The sequence below is a fragment of the Balaenoptera musculus genome, chromosome 16 (assembly GCF_009873245.2).
Source record: "Balaenoptera musculus isolate JJ_BM4_2016_0621 chromosome 16, mBalMus1.pri.v3, whole genome shotgun sequence".
Lineage (NCBI taxonomy): Eukaryota > Metazoa > Chordata > Mammalia > Artiodactyla > Balaenopteridae > Balaenoptera > Balaenoptera musculus.
In genome coordinates, this window is record NC_045800.1 from 84,695,176 (window position 1) to 84,711,668 (window position 16,493).

The 16,493-nt window shown below is 44.9% G+C and overlaps 1 protein-coding gene across 1 annotated transcript in view; it reads left to right on the forward strand.

Moving 5' to 3' along the window:
• The window catches only part of ABCB10 (ATP binding cassette subfamily B member 10), a 33,891-nt gene extending 18,740 nt beyond the window's left edge, over positions 1 to 15,151 (forward strand). The window contains exons 7-14 of the mRNA XM_036828772.1: positions 3,424 to 3,519; positions 4,744 to 4,953; positions 6,855 to 6,934; positions 8,090 to 8,270; positions 10,809 to 10,852; positions 12,949 to 12,983; positions 13,451 to 13,696; positions 14,846 to 15,151. Of these exons, the coding sequence (XP_036684667.1) occupies positions 3,424 to 3,519; positions 4,744 to 4,953; positions 6,855 to 6,934; positions 8,090 to 8,270; positions 10,809 to 10,852; positions 12,949 to 12,983; positions 13,451 to 13,682 (878 nt within the window). The 3' untranslated portion in view covers positions 13,683 to 13,696; positions 14,846 to 15,151. The remainder of the gene's footprint in view (positions 1 to 3,423; positions 3,520 to 4,743; positions 4,954 to 6,854; positions 6,935 to 8,089; positions 8,271 to 10,808; positions 10,853 to 12,948; positions 12,984 to 13,450; positions 13,697 to 14,845) is intronic.
• The last annotated feature ends 1,342 nt before the right edge of the window (positions 15,152 to 16,493 follow it).

The window sequence follows — 16,493 nt, forward strand, 5'->3', positions numbered from 1 at the left end:
TAAAAGAGCAGTTTTAGGGGCTTTCCTCGTGGCACAGTGGTTAAGAATCCGCCTGCCAATGCAGGGGACACGGGTTCGAGCCCTGGTCCGGGAAGATCCCACATGCCGCGGAGCAACTAAGCCTGTGCGCCACAACTCCTGAGCCTGCACTCTAGAGCCCGTGAGCCACAACTACTGAGCCTGAGCTCTAGAGCCGTGCTCCGCAACAAGAGAAGCCACTGCAATGAGAAGCCCGCACACCACAACCAAGAGTAGCCCCCGATCGCCGCAACTGGAGAAAGCCTGTGCGCAGCAACGAAGACCCAACGCAGCCAAAAAGAAAGAGCAGTTTTAGGTTCACAAAAAGTTGAGCAGAAAGTACAGAGAGTCCCATAGTCCCCCCACCCCCCGTGCACAGACTCCCCCATTTATCAGCATCCCCCACCAGATGGTGCATTTGTTACAATTAATGAACATACACCGACACATTATCACCTAAGTCCAGAGTCTACCTTAGGGGGTCACTCTTAGTGTTGTACGTTCTGTGGGTCTGGACAAATGTATAATGGCATGTATCCACCACTGTAGTATCATACAGAGTGGTGTCACTACCCTAAAAATCCTCTGTGCTCTGCCTATTCATCCTTCCTTCCCGCCAACCCCTGGCAACCACTGATTTTTTTTACTGTCTGCACAGTTTTGCCTTTTCCAGATGTCGTATTGTTGAAATCATGCAGTGTGGAGCCTTTTCACCTTAGCTTCCTTCACTTAGCAGTAGGCATTGAAGGTCCCTCCATGTCTTCTCATGGCTCAATAGCTCTTTTCTTTTTCATGTTGGCTGGATGGACCACAGTTTATCCATTGAAAGGACATCTTTGTTGCTTCCAAGTTTTGGCAATTATGAATAAAGCTGCTGTAAACATTTGTGTGCAGGTTTTTGTGTGGCTATAAGTTTTCATCTCCTTTGGGTAAGCACAAAAGAGCACGATTGCTAGATTGCATATGGTAAGAGTATGTGCAGTGTTGTAAGAAATCGCCAAACATTCTTTCAAAGTGGCTGCACCATGTTGCATTCCCACCAGCAGTGAATAGAGTCCCTGTTGCTCCACATCCTCACCAGCATTTGGTGTTAGAATTTTGGATTTTTGCTGTTCTGATAGGTTCGTTGTTGTCCTAATTTGCTTTTTTCCCTGGTGACGTGATGCAGAGTATCCTTTTATATATTTATTTGCCATGGGTGTATCTTCTTTGGTGAGATGTCTGTTTGTCCATTTTTTAATCGGCTGTTTGTTTTCTTATTGTTGAGTTTTAAGAATTCTTTGTATACAATAGTCTCCCCTTATCCTCGGTTTCACTTTCTGTAGTTTCAGTTACTTGTGGTCAACTGCAGTCTGAAAATATTAAATGGAAAATTCCAGAAATAAGCCATAAATTTTAAATTGCACACCATTCTGAGTAGCATGGTGAAATCTCACGCTGTCCTGCCTGGGACATGGGCCATCCCTTTGTCCAGCGCATCCCACCCGTTAGTCTTTTGGTAGCCATCTCGGTGATCAGATGCACTGTGTAGTACTGCAGTGCTTGTGTTGATATGACCCTTGTTTCACTTAATAATGGCCCCCAATTGCAAGAGTGGTGATGCTGGCAATTCACATATGCCAAAGAGAAGCCATGAAGTGCTTCCTTTAAGTGAAAGGGTGAAGGTTCTTGATTTCATAAAGAAAGAAAAAAAATCATATGCTGAGGTTACTGAGATCTATGGTAAGAATGAGTCTTCTAGTCATGAAATTGTGAGGAAGGAAAAAGAAATTCGTGCTGGTGTTGCTGTCGCACCTCAGACTGCAAAAGCTACACCACACTGCTTAGTTAAGATGGAAAAGGCATTTAATTTGTACAAGATACTTTGAGAGAGACCACGTTCACATGACTTGTTACAGTATATTGTTATAATTCTATTTTATTATTAATGTTACTCTTACTTTATAAATTAAACTTTATCTTAAGTGTGTGTATGTAGGAAAAAAATACAGTTGACCCTTGAACAACACGGGTTTGAACTGTGAGGGTCCACTTATACAGATTTTTTTTCAATAAATACGTACTGTAGTACTACACAATCCACGGATGCAGTTACAGAGGGCCTACTACAAAGTTATACATGGATTTTCACATGCGAGGGGGTTGGCGCCCCTAACCCCTGTGTTGCTCAAGGGTCAGCTGTGGTATATATGGGGCTCCACGGTTTCAGGCATCCACGGGGGTTGTGGAACGTATCCCCCGCGGATAAGGGGGAACTACTGTATTTTGGATACCAGTCCTTTGTCAGATGTGTCTTTTGCAAATAATTTCTCCCAGACTGTGGCCCGTCTTCTCATTCTCTTGACAGTGTCTTTCACAGAGCAGAAGTTTTTAATTTTAATGAACTCTGACTTCCTTAATTTTTTCTTTCGTGGATTGTGCTTTTGATATGATACTTAAGAAGTCATTGCTGAACACAAGGTCGTGTATGTTTTTCTCTTATGTTATCTTCTCAGAGTTTTATAGTTTGGCGTTCTACGTTTAGACCACTTTGAGTTAATTTTTGTGAAAGGTGTAAGGTCTGTGTCCTGAATCATTTTTTGCACATGGATGTCTGGTTGTTCCAACACCATTTGTTGAAAAGTCTACCCTTTCTTCATTGAATTGCATTTGCTCATTTGTCAAAGATCAACTGACTATATGTATGTGGCTCTGTTTCTGACCAATGCACTCTTAATTTAACCTGAGGGTTTTAATCCACCGTATCTTGTATAAATAACTGTATACCTTAGACAGAATATTTGAATTGCATTTTTTCAGCATCCTTACTGAGGGAAAGTGTTACAAGTATATGTTCTGGCAGTTGACATGGAGTGTACTTGGAGTTTAAGTCATTAATTAAATCATAGTTCAAAGGTGACTTTAAGAAGAGGTTGGAGTATTTAACATTGCCAAATTTCTTTTCAGTTTTTAGCCTGGTAGAAGTTGTATTTGTTGACTGTCTGCAAGGAGGGTTTGATTATGTGGATATGTCTTTTAAATGAATATTGGGGTACCTTAAATTCCTTATAAGTATGGGATAAGCATTATATTTTATTTATATTGCTATGTTTTTGAGTAGGTAGACTTTTATGTAACATTGTGATTTTAATTCATTGGTTGATTAGTATGACTGTATGTATTTATAAATTCCCTGATCTGACCAAACATTAAATCCGTATTAGAAATAATGAAATTGGAGGAGGAGAAACTGAAGGAACACAAGGGTATGAGACTGAGGGAGTTCTGGTGGATTCCCAGGTAGCTGCTTCAAATCAGAGTTTATATTAAAAGCAGGTGTGGTTACTGTTCCCAGAGGGCTGGGAGTAGCAGAGGGCCGTTTCCTGGTTCCAGTGACAGACGTGTGCCTTTGCTTCTCGTCCTCAGGTCTGAGCTCCTTCTACTCAGAGCTGATGAAGGGACTGGGTGCCGGGGGCCGCCTCTGGGAGCTCCTCGAGAGAGAGCCGGAGCTTCCTTTCAATGGTGGGTCTGAAATGGGTTTGCTCCTGTTTGCTGGGATTAAACAAATGTGGTTTCGGACCGTGACACCAGCTTCCTGCCCCACCTGGGATGGACGAACGTGAGCGGGACGCTGTCCCTTGCGTGTGGCAGGGACAGGGCCATCAGTGGGGTGGGCGGTGAAGAAGGACAGCTGCTGGGCGCTGTCATGGGGCCCCAGGGCGTCCCTGGAGGCGTGGGGACTGACCACAAAGCGTGCAGCCACTGTTTACCTCCCTGCAGGCGATTTGCTACCACAGACAGCAGGGTAGAAGTGAGTGCAGCGCAGGGGTGCAGATAGGAAGGGCCCGGCCAGTGCCCCAGACTTGTCTTCCTTGGTGCTTTTGACGTTTGTGTGGGCGGGGGGGGGGGGGGGCCGGCGGGGGGTGGAGAGGACAGGAAGAGGGATCACGCGTATAAAAGCCTCCGAGTTGCCTGGCTTCGGGGGCGGGGCGGAGGATCCTGCCGCTGATTGGCTGGAGCTGTCTCCTTCACCAGCTGCTTCCCGGGAAGCCGGCGCTCGGGGCAGCTGTGCGGCCTGGGCCAGCTGGCCCAGGGCTCGGGGGACGGGGACGGGGCTGTGAGCGGCAGCCACTGCCAGCTGCTCGCTGATCCCTAGGGACTGGCGTTGGCCCCAGGTCAGTAGCGAACGCCCAGTGTCCTCCGCTCTGACAGGCTGGGAGAGATTGCGCCCCTTCTCCCAGGTCGGGAGCAAGGCTACACAGCACAGAGCCGACCTGTGCCCGCCTCTAGCTCTGGGGCTGTTGTGCAGCGCCCGCCTGTTCACCGTCATCCTCTCAAAACATGTATTTAGAGAAGGTGAGGGAAACCCTGGACAAGGGAACCGCAGAGGCAGCATACAGGGGGAAGGCCCCTGGGCTCGCCCGGACGGCTCCGCGCTGGAAGCTCCGTCCCCGCCTCGGCTGGCTCCTCTGCACCTCGGCGTCCTGTCAGTAAGACTGGGATGGGGACTTCTGCCTCTCAGGGCTGCGAGACTCCAGCAAGGTGGCGGGCGTATGGTCGCACTGCCGGTGCAGAGCGGGTTCAGGGAAGCGCTGGTCGGACGCCTCCTCCTGACCTGCCCGGGAAGAGCCCAGACTCCAGGACTCGCCACGCTGGGCCGCGTCTGCAGTCAGACAGGCGGGCGCTGGGCTCCGCGGTGAGCCTGAGCTTTGCCCTGAGTGATTGGCGCTCCATCTTCCCTTGCAGAGGGGGCCATTTTAAACGAGAAGAGCTTCCAGGGCGCTTTGGAGTTCAAGAACGTGCATTTCGCCTATCCAGCTCGCCCAGAGGTGCCCATATTCCAGGATTTCAGCCTTTCTATCCCAGCAGGATCCATCACAGCGCTGGTTGGCCCAAGTGGTTCTGGCAAATCAACAGTGATTTCTCTCCTGCTGAGGCTGTACGACCCCAGCGCTGGTGAGTGGCTGAGCACGTTGTAGGACGGGAGGCCTCTCCTGAGCCCCCAGAGAGGATCAGATTGCGCAGGGGGCCGTGCAGTGCGCGAGTTCTGAACGAGTTCTGAACGCAGAGGGTTTGTTCCCAGGAAGGAAATCCCAAACAGAGGATTCACTTTTTGGGCTATGGCAGCTCGTACAGAGGGCCCGTCGGGCACATTGTATACCTTGTGTTCGCCACTCAGGTCCAGAGTGGCTTCCTGCACCCCACCTCCTCCTCGTCTCCCGTGTGGTGCTTCCTCCACCGGGAGAGGGGCTCCAAGAAGGTGCCTCGGGGCTGCTGAGCACCGCCGGCCATGGCAGCACCGTGAGTAAGTGCCACTCGGTGCCGGCCCTGAGCTTGTGCGGGAGCCCGGGCTCTCCCTGAAGCCCTCCGGTCCTCCTGCCTGGGGCTGGTGTGCAGACAGGGCACGTGGCCGTCACTGAGTCACTGCTGGGCCGCTGCTCCGTTGAAGCTTTCTTGTGGTAGTAGAGGTTTTCTTATGGATTTTTCTCTTTCAGGTTTTTTTTTAATTTTTAACTGGATTATAGCAGCTTTCAGAGCAAAGAACACATTATTCTACTTCTTTATATCTTTTTAAAATACACAGTTGGCCTACAACATATGAGTTTCAGGTGTTATAGCGTAATGATTCAATATATGTATATACTGTGAAATGGTCCCCACAGTGTGTCGGGCTAACATCCATCACCACACACAGTTACAGAGTTGACATCCTTCTTTGTGTCAGAGCTCGGAGAAGACAGTCTGTTTTGGGATTAAGAAAACGATGATGGGGACTTCCCTGGTGGTCCAGTGGCTAAGACTCCGTGCTCCCAGTGCAGGGGTCCCGGGTTCGATCCCTGGTCAGGGAACTAGCTCCCACATGCATGCCGCAACTGAGAGTCCGCATGCCGCAACTAAGACCCAACGCAGCCAAAATAAAATTAAATAAATAAATATTAAAAAAAAAAAAAAGAATGGTATTTCTCAACAAGAAAACAATTATCGGTATAAAATAAAACCATGAATTTAAAGAGTATGTCTTATGGTCTTTTTGGTTACAACAGTGTGAGAGCTGGTTATGTGCCAGGTAATTATCTGACTCACAGATCCTGACCCACAGAACCACCAAGCGTGTTAAAATGGGTATTACTACACTGTTTGCCTCTGGAATCACTGCCTTGGTTTACCCTCTACTTGCTGTAAAATTCTGAGTTTAGAAAAATCCTAGTGAGGGGGATGCAAATCAAGTCAAAATACTAAGTCTCTAGTTTCTTCATCACAGTGAATAAATCAAGGAGAAAAGCAACGGCACTTACATTCCTGCCTTGTGTAGCCTGTAGAACACTTACACTTTTTAAGTCAAGACCTCAGGTTTTTGTAGGTTTATGAAAGTTTACAGCTGGCTTGTATAATGCCACACACCTAACTGAGAATGAATGGGATTTCTTGTGTTGGTCACTGTCATTGTAATCGGGAAGCATGATTGCGTTCCCTCAAGGTGTAGAGGTAATTCTGTCAGCTGAGGTCACAGAGTTACATCTGACTGTTGAAACACTCTGCCACCGTGTCAAACAGAGTCTTAGTTGCAGACGGCAGACTCTCCAGCTATGCTTACTCGGGAAGGCAAGCTGGATGGATGAGCTAGGTGGGCTTAGTCATCTAACCACTGCAGGGAGACAGTAGGCGTGGACGATCCAGAAAAGTCCCTTTTAGTTCTAAAATTCCCTAAAATACGTTGGTTTTAGATTCTGTTTGGAGATTTTGAGTACCTGATCTTTAAAAAACTGAGTCTGGAATTTTCACACGAGATCCTTTCTGTGTTTACATCAGTCATTGGCCCCATGATACCCAGTGACTCTTTCCTTCTTCTCTGCAAGGAACGATCAGTCTTGATGGCCGTGACATCCGTCAGCTAAATCCAGTCTGGCTGAGATCCAAGATTGGGACAGTGAGTCAGGTAGGAGGGGAGGGCTCCATTTTTATTACATTTTCTTTTAAAATGGCTTCTGTCATTTGCTTTTTTCTTGGTCTTGAACCTTTCAAAAGAAAAGGAATGGAAGTTTTCCAGATGTGTGAAACCAATCTCCAGGGCAGGTTGTTTAGGTTTGTGAATAGTGCTGTTTCCTGAAAACCTTAAACATTTTAACCACTCGAAGCATTGACTTTATCAGAAGCTGGGGACTGGCATTACTTTGTAACGCAGATAGTCTAGAAGAAGACTGGGGAGAAAAAGATACAACTTTTTCGCTTCTACTGGCTCTTCCTCAATTCTCATTTTCATTACTAGCCGGTCTACTGTTTTGCATAATGGGTTTCAGAGACAGGCAAGCAAAGGCTGTGGCCAGAGCCAGGGTCTCCTTGCAAAGAGGCTGCAGATTTCAAGAACCTTGATGTCATGCGGCCTCTTTGACGAGGCTGTTTTCACAAGACCACTCGGTGCAGGGGGATTTTGACACAGCTATTGGTATTTTTATCACCAAGCTTCGTGCACAGCAGGCAAACCCAAGCACCCCAACTCCTGAGCCTCTTCTACTAATGAGCCTTCCCTCAGCACCACTCCACTGGTCGGGGGCAGTGACGGGGGGCTTGGCTCGGTGGTGCAAGGGTAACGGCAGTGCCACAGCCTTACAGGGAGGGAGAAAGAAGCTGGGAGTTCATTTGCTTTTTAGGACTATTCCACAGAACGGCTCTGTCCAAATGCCACGTTCCCGCCTGCTCTGTGTGTATTTCAAAAAGTGATAGATAGAAATGGATTCTCCCATTGCCCTTGGACGGCAGGCGGCTGGAGAACGCAGACGGGCTCAGGGTCCTCCTCGGGGAGGGGGGCTTGCGCTTACAGAGCGCCTGCTGTGTGCCGGACGCTCGCAGGTGTCTACTGTGGGACCCCGTGTCCTGCAGTGGGGGACCTGCAGATGATAAAGGCAGTCCTGCTCGTGCTAATGCATGCATTGTTTAATCGCCCACGGGGTATATTTATGGAGAATGAACCAGAAAAACAGTATATATTCTCTGGGAACCGTTTAGTGTCTTAGCTGTAAGTCTTGTACTAAGTCCACTGTATTTACTAGACTGTTGCAATTTGCAATGAATACGTTTTATTTCCAATGTGTAGGAACCAATTTTGTTTTCTTGCTCAATTGCGGAGAACATTGCCTATGGCGCAGACGACCCTTCCTCGGTGACGGCCGAGCAGGTAGAGAAAGTGGCTGGTGTAGCCAACGCAGCTGCGTTCATCCGACATTTCCCTCAAGGGTTCAACACTGTGGTCGGAGAAAAGGGCGTTCTCCTCTCAGGTACCTTTTTGTTACCCCTTTGCGGCAAACACTCTCTAAACATTTCCTGTCGCAGTGTTATTTTCTAATTAGGCTTTTGTCCTTAGAGTTTATGAAATTAACCTTTCTCGTTTTCTCACATCTCTTTTGTATGTGGACAACTCCCCAGTGCCTTTCACTTTCCACCGCAGAGGTGCTTCCAGATTCCCACTGGTGTCCCACTGCCTAGTACTCAGCCACAGCAGCTTTCTCTCATCCCAGAAGAGATACGTTTTGCAACTCGAGATCCTTGAAAATCGTAGAAAATAACACAGATACCGCAGATGGCAGGATGACTTGTCCAGGGAGGCAGAGACTGGATCAGGGCAGACGTGCAGCTGAAGGAGCTCCTTATTCCCCACTTCGTAGGTTACGTGTAGACCCAGGACTTACAGACTTTTCTGTAGAGGGCCAGAGAGTAGATGATTTAGGTTTGTGCATCACATGTGGTCTCTGTCACAGTCGTCTTATTATTTTTTAACGACTCTTTTAAAACATAAAAACCATGCTCAGCTTGAGGCTGTGCACAGACAGGCCCTGGTCCGGACCTGGCCCAGGTGGAGTCCGCTCTGCCCCGTCCTGGATGAATGGGGGCTCGCAGGGCTGTGGCACCATCTGGCCCGTGGTGTCGGCTCACCCTGCAGGTCAGATCGCCCTTGGGGGCGGTGTTTCCAGGAGGGAAAGAGAAAACAGTTCTGTTGCTTTCGAGCGCAGAAGTGGGACCAATGAATAGAGGAGTAAATTTTTCGTTAAACACAGATTTTTTTTTTATTACAAATGTTCAACTGTACTTCCTTTCACGGCGAGCTCTGTCACTGGATGTGTCCGAGCAGGGGATGGAGGCCTCCATGTCAGAGTGAAGGCTGCCAGGTTGGACTGGAGCAGGAGTCCTTTCCAGTGCTAAACTTTGTGCTTGAACTTAGACTACAGACAATTTAACACAAAAACGTTTTAAGTTTGTTGTGTATGATTTGTTTAAATGATACGCAGTAGATGAAAAACTGTTTTTTGATAGATTGGGGAAGTTCTGGGGGTTTTGATAGATTGGGGAAGTTCTGGGGTTTTTGATAGATCGGAGAAGTTCCGGGAGTAGAACCGCTACTGCGTCCCTGGAACAGATGTGTCCTTGGGCAGGACGCCAGTGTAAGCTTTACCGAGATGGAGGAGTGGGGTTGGGAGCTACCTGTGCTCTGTCCCATGAGCACAGCACCTGCTCCCTTCGAACAGGTGCTGCATGTCCTTCCCTTTGACCAGGATTCTCAAGCTCCATCTCCCAGTGAAATAACCAGAGGTTTCAGTCTACCCTGGAGGAAGGGTGGGCATCTAGCAGGAGGCCCCCCGTGTGCTCATTGGCACTGGGGTTTTCAGAGCTGCCCAGAGCCCTTGCTGGCCACTCTGCTGACCCACACCGAGCACTCAGACCCCCACCAACCAGAGAATCCGGAAAGGAAGGGTTTTTCCTCCTTCCCTCGTCGTGAGGGTGGGGTTGCCTGGTTGAGGACAGCTTTTAGCAGTGCCACCCATTTCAGTTTAAATGATTAACTTGTCTTAGATGAAATGATAAGTAGGTTCAGCCAGTAACATCAACCAAAAAGGAATGTTTTCATCACCAAAAGTGGAATTGAGTTTCCTAACATGAACTAAGTTGGGAGGAGTGAGCTGAGTCCTGCTCTGAGACTTCACCAGTTGTAACTTAGGAGAGCGTCCCTGGGGGAAAGGAGAGGGTGGGGTGGAACAGGGATGAGGAGGGGAATTGTCATCTGTCTGTCCCTTCCACCCTTCCCCCACACTGCCCCCCCTTGCGTTTAGTAGAATTTGAGTTTTACAAAGGGGGCTGGCTAGAATGGCATAGTCTATCTGTTGCCCCCAGTTTCATACATGCACAAAGTACCGCATATGTCGGTTGTTCCCTGGGGCAGGAAAAAGAAAACACCGTGAGAGTGGAAGTATGGAGTGGTGTTCTGGGCGGACAGTGGAGTTACCAGTCCCAGCTCCTTTCGCCCCTGTCCATCTCACGTACTGCTCGGAAACCTCTAACTTTCTCGAGTTGCCCGTTTGTTTCCTGCTACAAGAGGTGCTGTCTTGGGGGGCGCGGCACGTGTGTGGTTAAAAGCACACCCCACTGTTCAGACCTCGGCTCTGCTGCTGACCAGCTGTGAGGCCTCTCGCAGGATATTTGTGCCTCAGCTTTTCACCTGTAAAAAGAGAATCGTTATAGGATCTACTTCAAAGGCTTGTTTTTGAGATGAAATGAAATAATACATGTAATGCATTTAGGAAATGCCTGGGACGTAGGAATTCCTCAGTGTTAGCCATGATAATAATTGTTGTTATTATTAATCTTGAGATAGATGAGGAAACATTATAATATTTAAAACATAGGTTTCTGTTCTCGCATCTATCTCAACTATGACTGGGAGAAACTACCTTCAAATTGTCATATGGCTCATCAGAAAAGCCTATTACCAAGAATTTTTGTTAAGGCCTTCAATTTAAAAATGTATATATTGTCATTGTCAGGTGGGCAGAAACAGCGAATTGCAATTGCCCGTGCTCTGCTTAAGGTAAGCCCGAAGCCTCTCGGCCGGGGTTGGCATTGTTCTTCATCAGGGACCTTGTAATTTGTAATGTGCAACTTTTCTTCTTCTTCCTTTTTCTTGGGAAGGGGCGGGTAGGTATATGGTTGACAGTTCTGGTGAAAGATGAGTTGGGAATTCCACTGAGTACCTGTGGTCCAAATTTAGCAAGTGTTTCCTGAGTATTAGGAGCCAGAGGGAGAACAGTTTAACACACAGATCTTCCATCAAGAAGCATACAGAATATTTTAAAAAAAGAACGTCTCTATGTGTGTAACTGAGTCACTTTGCTGTGCAGCAGAGATTGGCACAGCATGGTATATCAACTATACTTCAGTACAAAAAAATAATAAAATTAAAGAAGCATACAGTCTAACTGGTGGAGTAGTGATTATATCAAAATACCAAAATAATACAAGTATGCTTACTTGTATAATCTGTAATCACCTGCTAAACTGAATAGTACGGACTTGAAATACTTATACAAGACTCCTAAGAGGAGAGGGAAAAGCTGAAAGTCATAGACATTGTATTTTTTAGGAAATGATGGCCTTCTCCTTTGTTATATAACTATCCTCCTCAGATTTATAGGTGATTTTTTTTAAAAAACAGCTTTATTGAAGCATGATTTACATATCATAAGACTGACCAGTTTTTTTTTTTTTTTAATTAATTTATTTATTTATGGCTGTGTTGGGTCTTCGCCTCTGTGCAAGGGCTTTCTCTAGTTGCGGCAAGCGGGGGCCACTCTTCGTCGCAGTGCGCGGGCCTCTCACTATCGCGGCCTCTCTTGTTGCGGAGCACAAGCTCCACACGCACAGGCTCAGTAGTTGTGGCTCACGGGCCTAGCTGCTCCGCGGCATGTGGGATCTTCCCAGACCAGGGCTCGAACCTGTGTCCCCTGCATTGGCAGGCAGATTCTCAACCACTGTGCCACCAGGGAAGCCCAAGACTGACCAGTTTTAAATGTACTTTTCAGCGACTTTTAGTAAATTTACAGAGTTGTGCACCCATCACACAATCCAATTTTAGAACATTTCTATCACCCTGATACCCTTTTGCAACCTTTCTGCCTTCCCAGCCCCAGCCTGCCACTAATCTACTTTCTGTTTGTCTAGATTTGCCTTTCTGGACATTTCAGATAAATGGAATCAGACAAGATACGGTCTCCTGCTTCTAGCCTCTTTCACTAGTATAGTTTTTGAGGTTCCTCCATGTTGTAGCCTGTATCAGTACTTTATTCCTTTCCATTCCTTTGTATGGACAGACCACAATTTGTTTACCACCCAAATGTTAATGAACTTTTGGGTTGTTTCCGGTTTAGGGCTGTTGTGAATAGCACTGCTCCGAGTGAATAGTGTACAAGCTTTTGTGTGGGCATGTTTTCACTTCTTACGGATAGATTCCTAGACAAAGCTAGAATTTATGTGTTTCTCAGTTCTGTGTGTACTACTCCTAGCTAAACTATAAGCAGGACCTTGAGAGTCCATCTGACTCACTTTAGAGCCCCACTTCATACTGTTAGTTGATTCACCAGCAGGTTAAAACTGCACTATGAAGAATATCCGGTTCATTGATCACTGTGATCATGGTTTAAAATCATGTCTAAATCTTCCATTTATGAGCTTATCTCAGACACTTATGAGCTTGTTTTTCTTCTTTTGTAGCAGCTTTATTGTGATAGAATTCACACACTCTACATTTCACCCATGGAAAGCATACAGTTCAGTGTTAGCGTATTCAGAGTTGTGCATCCATCACCATAATCAGTTTTAGAACATTTTCATCACCCCCAAAATAGCATCCACACACCACCCTGCCTTATTTCCCCATTGACGCCAGTCCCAGGTAACGGCTCTGCCCCTGCAGAGGTGCCTGTTGTAGACATTTCCTGTGTGATATCCTAAGTGGAATCACACACGAGGTGGACTTTTGTGTCTGGCTCCTCTCGCTCAGCAGAATGTTTTCAAGGGTCATCCATGTTGTATCATGTATCAGTACTTTATTTCGTTCTGTTACTGAGAGTTTGTGTTTTTCTAATAAAATTATGTTTTCTTTGCCTTTTAATGTTTTTCCTTCTTCAGAATCCCAGAATTCTTCTCCTAGATGAAGCAACCAGGTGAGGCTATCTTAATGTGTAATTGGATTAAACCAAATTCTTCCTCTATCACAAACTTTTATTCTGTACTTCAAGTGATACGGCTGAGAATGCCTTACACTTTAAAGTCACAGGGTCTGAATTAATCCTGACAGTTGGGAGGCAGTGAGCAGGCTGAGTCATGAGTTGAGGGTTCTAGTTCCAATTCAGACATTTGTGATGAATCCCTGATCACCAATCAGCAACTGTGCAAAATGCTTTTAACTTACATGGCAGTAGTTCTATGGAGATCAAGGGTCCAAAGCTTCTTTTTTTTTACAGTAACTTTATAATATAAAATATAGATAGTTGACCCAAGAAGTTGCAATTTTGATCATAGTGAAAATTGGCTGCTAATGAGGGGCCAGTGTACGTGTACCAGGAAATACACGCGTGAACAGTGTGCGTGGCCCTGACGTCTTTGCTTTCCTGTGGGCTCTCCTATTTAGTGCACTGGACGCTGAAAACGAGTATCTCGTTCAGCAAGCTCTGGATCGACTGATGGAAGGAAGGACGGTGTTCATCATCGCCCATCGTCTGTCCACCATTAAGAATGCCAATATGGTAGCTGTCCTTGACCAGGGGAAGATCACCGAGTGTGGGAAACACAAAGAACTGCTTTCGAAACCAGACGGGATATACAGGAAATTAATGAATAAACAGAGTTTTATTTCAGCATAAAGAAGCAATTATTGGTAAACTTAATATGAGACACTTTAAAGCAAAGCAGCACTGCAGGAAAAAAAATTTTTAAAAACCCAGGCTGTATGAAATCTGTAAATCATACTTCAAGTTATTTGAAATCTGCCTATTTTTTCCAAAGATTGTAAAATATTGTTTTGAGATCGACCTGTTCTCAAGACCTTTTTATTCAGAGTTTTAATAATTGTAACTTTCTAAATGTCAAGCTCACTGAAGTTATTTTCAGGTTTTGTACTTTTATCTTGGAATATTTTGATTAATATAGCCTGGCACCTCACTTTCTTTTATCTGCTGTTATAAATTGAAGCTATTGTCAAATGACAACTTTTAAAAGGGAATTATAAATAAAGAGCCTAATTATTTTAGGCCACTTTACCAATCACTGTGTAATCTCTTGGTAGTACTCTACCTACTTTGGGTATCATTTTACTAGGTAGCATAATAGAAGGTGAAAATCTAACCCTTTAGTTTATCCTGATAATCTCATAAAGCAAACCTGACATATATATAGATATATATATATCTATATATCTATATATATGTATATATATATACACACACACACAGAAATCGTTAACGTCACATGGCGAGGAGGGATCATGTATATTCCCCATCTCCTCTGTCTTCAGAGGTGTGAAAGTTCAGGGACATGTGTTCCTCTGGGCTGAGACTGTGTTTGGATGTGTGCATTTTCAACATTTTTGGCACATGAGAACCTGATGAGTTGTGAAAAGGGAAGAGGCCCCATCCTTTGAATATGAGAACTTCTGATTTCATTATTTACATATTTGTTTCTGTGAATTTGGGAAGCCAGGCATGAACTGCCAGGTATTATCAAGAAGGATGTAAAAATGAATTTTACACTTATGTTGTCTGAGGCATGTGTCTTGAAAATTATTTTTTAAGAGTTTATAATTCCTAGCCAAATTTTACAGGTTTTTGTCGGTTACTTAGTTTTGAAATTTCATTCAATGAGGCTAAATTCCAAAATTATTAATATAACTATAATGTTCAACCTTAAAACATTTGAAGGAAGCTTATATGTTCTTGCTATTCTGCAGAAGACCAAGAAACCTTAAGAGCTTGTCACTCTTCTGAAAAGAGGACGTAACTAACCATCTTTCTTTTATTTGTGGTTATAGTTTTGTTCACCTAAATTTCTGAAAATTCCTCAAGCAATGCTGACGCCATTGGATTTGTTGTATTTCATATCAGCACCATTAATTTGCTGTTGCCTCAAGAAAAAGTACTTTTCTACATTGATAATGCCAGAACCTAAGAAGTAACAATGTTGATGTGATTAAAATGGAAGTTTTCTCGTGTCCTAAGTATGGATTAGTTTCCTGATTATACTGGAAGAAACCACTATTTCATGATAAGCGTGGAATATTATATTTCATTCTATGTAAGGGAATTTATTAATGAATAAAATGAACTCAGTGAATGAATGAACTCAGTCTTCTTTGAATTAGTAAACAGTACATCCGTGACAGTCATCTTAACAAGCTTTACTTGTTTTCTTCATGGTTTACTACTATGGTATAGTTCTCAGAAAGCAAACAAATACAATCACAAGGTTGGATCTGAGGGAAATCTCTTTGTGCCATAGAAATAGTTACAAAATTGAATTTGATCATTATATTTTATTTTCTCATACAAGGTGTTTAATTGTGTCTTGGGTAACATTTTATATCATGGATTAAAATTCAAGCACATTACATTTATTGTGCACTTTATTTCTATTATTATTACAGATGCAGCTTAATTGTCACTTGCCACTCACTGATAGGTTTTTGATACGAGTCTGCAAGCTATTGATTTATTATGGTCTCTGTGCAGTCAAACCTCTCCGCTAACGATGATCTGTATCTGCAGCCGCTCCCCAGTGCTAACACCACCACCTCAGCTCCACCTCAGATCATCAGGCATTAGATTCTCATAAGGAGCGTGCCACCTAGATCCCTCGCATGTGCAGTTCACAGTAGGGTTCGCGCTCCAGTGAGAATCTAATGCTGCCGCTGATCTGATAGGAGGCGGAGCTCAGGTGGTAATGCGAGCGATGGGGAGCGGCTGTGAATACAGATGAAGCTTCGCTCGCTCACCCACCCTTCACCTCCTGCTGTGCAGCCAGGTTCCTAACAGGCCACAGACTGGTAGCCATCTAGTAGATAAGCAAAACGAAATTTAAATCACGTGAAAGCCTCCACGTGAAGATAAAATGTCACATCAGGGAGCTTAGTGTTTTGTTGTCTGCTCTCCCAGGCTCCTCTCTGTGCAAGGTCTCTGACCTTGGACCTGACTGGTTCCCAGGAAATAATCACAGATTAAACCATTACAGGCTGTACCCTGTATATGTACTTTTATAAAGTAGGGCTCCGTTTAGGGAAATCCATTTTATTCCATAAAAGTGCCAAAGCTGTTAGAAAATAAATGAAAACAAATGTAAATTGTTGTAAGACATTAAGTATATTAATGAAAGAAGTATATGGAAACTGCATTGTAAATGTTCATTTGAGGGTGTTTGTTTTTGTACGTTTTTACATCTGAGGCATCATGGAGCTTAGCTGGTAATCTCCATTCAACTCATTCAATAAACATTTATGGAACATCTTCTATTTTGTTAGGTCCTGTGCTAGGTGCTGGCTGCGCCTCCCTCATGAAGCTGGCACAGGGGTCCACAAGCTGTGACCTGCTACCTGTTTTGTATGGCCTGCAAAGCTAAGGATGGTTTTTACAGTTTTAAATGGTTAAAAAAATTCATAATACATGAAAGGTACATGAAATTCAAAT